This window comes from Halyomorpha halys, unplaced genomic scaffold, assembly GCF_000696795.3.
Source record: "Halyomorpha halys isolate HHAL.00 unplaced genomic scaffold, Hhal_1.1 Scaffold506.1, whole genome shotgun sequence".
In the NCBI taxonomy this organism is placed as follows: Eukaryota; Metazoa; Arthropoda; class Insecta; order Hemiptera; family Pentatomidae; genus Halyomorpha; species Halyomorpha halys.
This window is the reverse complement of record NW_027108424.1, coordinates 207,602-209,014: the sequence shown is the minus strand read 5'-3', so window position 1 is coordinate 209,014 and position 1,413 is coordinate 207,602. Positions and strand designations below refer to the sequence as shown.

Genomic DNA, 1,413 nt, shown 5'->3' with positions numbered 1-1,413 from the left:
CTTCCTCCCTCCTCTCTTTCCCTCCCTTCCCCCCCTCTCTCTCTCTCTCTCTCTCTCTCCATATCTCCATCTCTCCATCCATCCATCCATCTATATAACTATCTATCTATCTTTGGTTCATATTTAATTTATAAAAATATTGCAATAGTTTTATTAAATTATATCCAAAATAAGTTAATGTAGCCAGACAAAAGCTAATAAAAATGTTCTAAATTGTTATTCTTAGAGGACTAAGTGTCCCAGAATAAACATTGAATTTCACTTCATTTCATGTTGATATCAAATAAAATGTGGTAACTTTTTGTTATTATTAAATAATTTTATATTAAAAAAAGTGGGTCATAAGGTTTTTTTCCCTTAGTCTTTAAACTGAATATGCTTATAAATATTTTTAATTATTTGCTTTATATTGTTTAGAAACCAAAACAATAATAAAACTTATTCAGAACTTAATTTAATTGAAATAAATTATTACAGGTTTATGCACAATTTGGGATGTAATGAATAAATGCACAGCAATTGCTAAAAAAGAATTTATTTATTATTTTCCATTTGGAACATTACTCTGGCTAGGAGGAATAGTTTTCATTGGCAGGAAGAATCAAAAGTCAGCAATGAATAAACTTGAATCTGCTGTTCGAGATTTGTTAAACAAAAAAGTAAGTAGAAACATATTAATATTAATCCTTAGCAACCCTCATTTCTAAAGACCCATGGTCCAAGTGATATATCTGTCATGAAAATATCACAAAAGTGAGAAACTAAAGCAGTGCTTTTTTATATGCTGATAGTGAACTTGTCCTCATTAATAGATTAAAACTTGGTAAATGAATGATAAAATTTATGTTTTTTTACAACTAACAACGATAGGAAAAGATTGTAACAAACAGGAAACATATAAGTTTTGTATGTTTCAGTTTGTTCAGGAGTTGTAGCAATCTACAATTTTATTTATTTTGTTGTTGTGTTTAGTGCATTTATTATGTATGTATTATATTTTTTCATATGTTATTATTAGAAAGTTTTTTTGTTTTTTTTTTTTTTCTAACCTCCTAAATTTTTATTTATTTTAACATTTACAATACATAATACTTAAAACTAAGATATATATACACATATATACAATTTATATCTTCTTTTGCCTTGTGGCATTATAAGATGTGGAAGCTGGGTCCGCTGAAGGCGGTTTATACATTTGGGGCTCTATAGCCAGGGGTTAACAAGGAATGGGGAGGGGCCATTCCGGCTGGTTGTGTTGAGGTGTGGGCGACTTCAGGCTGCAGAGCCGGAAGTCCTTCCCTCGGCGAGGACGTCGACCAAGGGGACCGTGCTTTGCCACCTCCCAGGTCTTGGGGGAGGGGTTATATCTCGGAATAGGGGATTGGCACAGGCTTTCAGCCCATCAAAGAATTT

General features: G+C 32.1%; 1 protein-coding gene across 2 annotated transcripts in view; it reads left to right on the top strand.

The window, feature by feature from the left end:
• LOC106683709 (1-acyl-sn-glycerol-3-phosphate acyltransferase beta) overlaps nucleotides 1–1,413 on the top strand; it is a 19,446-nt gene that overhangs the window by 10,818 nt on the left and 7,215 nt on the right. For both annotated transcript variants that reach the window (XM_014425351.2, XM_067046753.1), the window contains one exon: nucleotides 478–659. In XM_014425351.2, coding sequence (XP_014280837.1) covers nucleotides 478–659 — 182 coding nt within the window. The remainder of the gene's footprint in view (nucleotides 1–477; nucleotides 660–1,413) is intronic.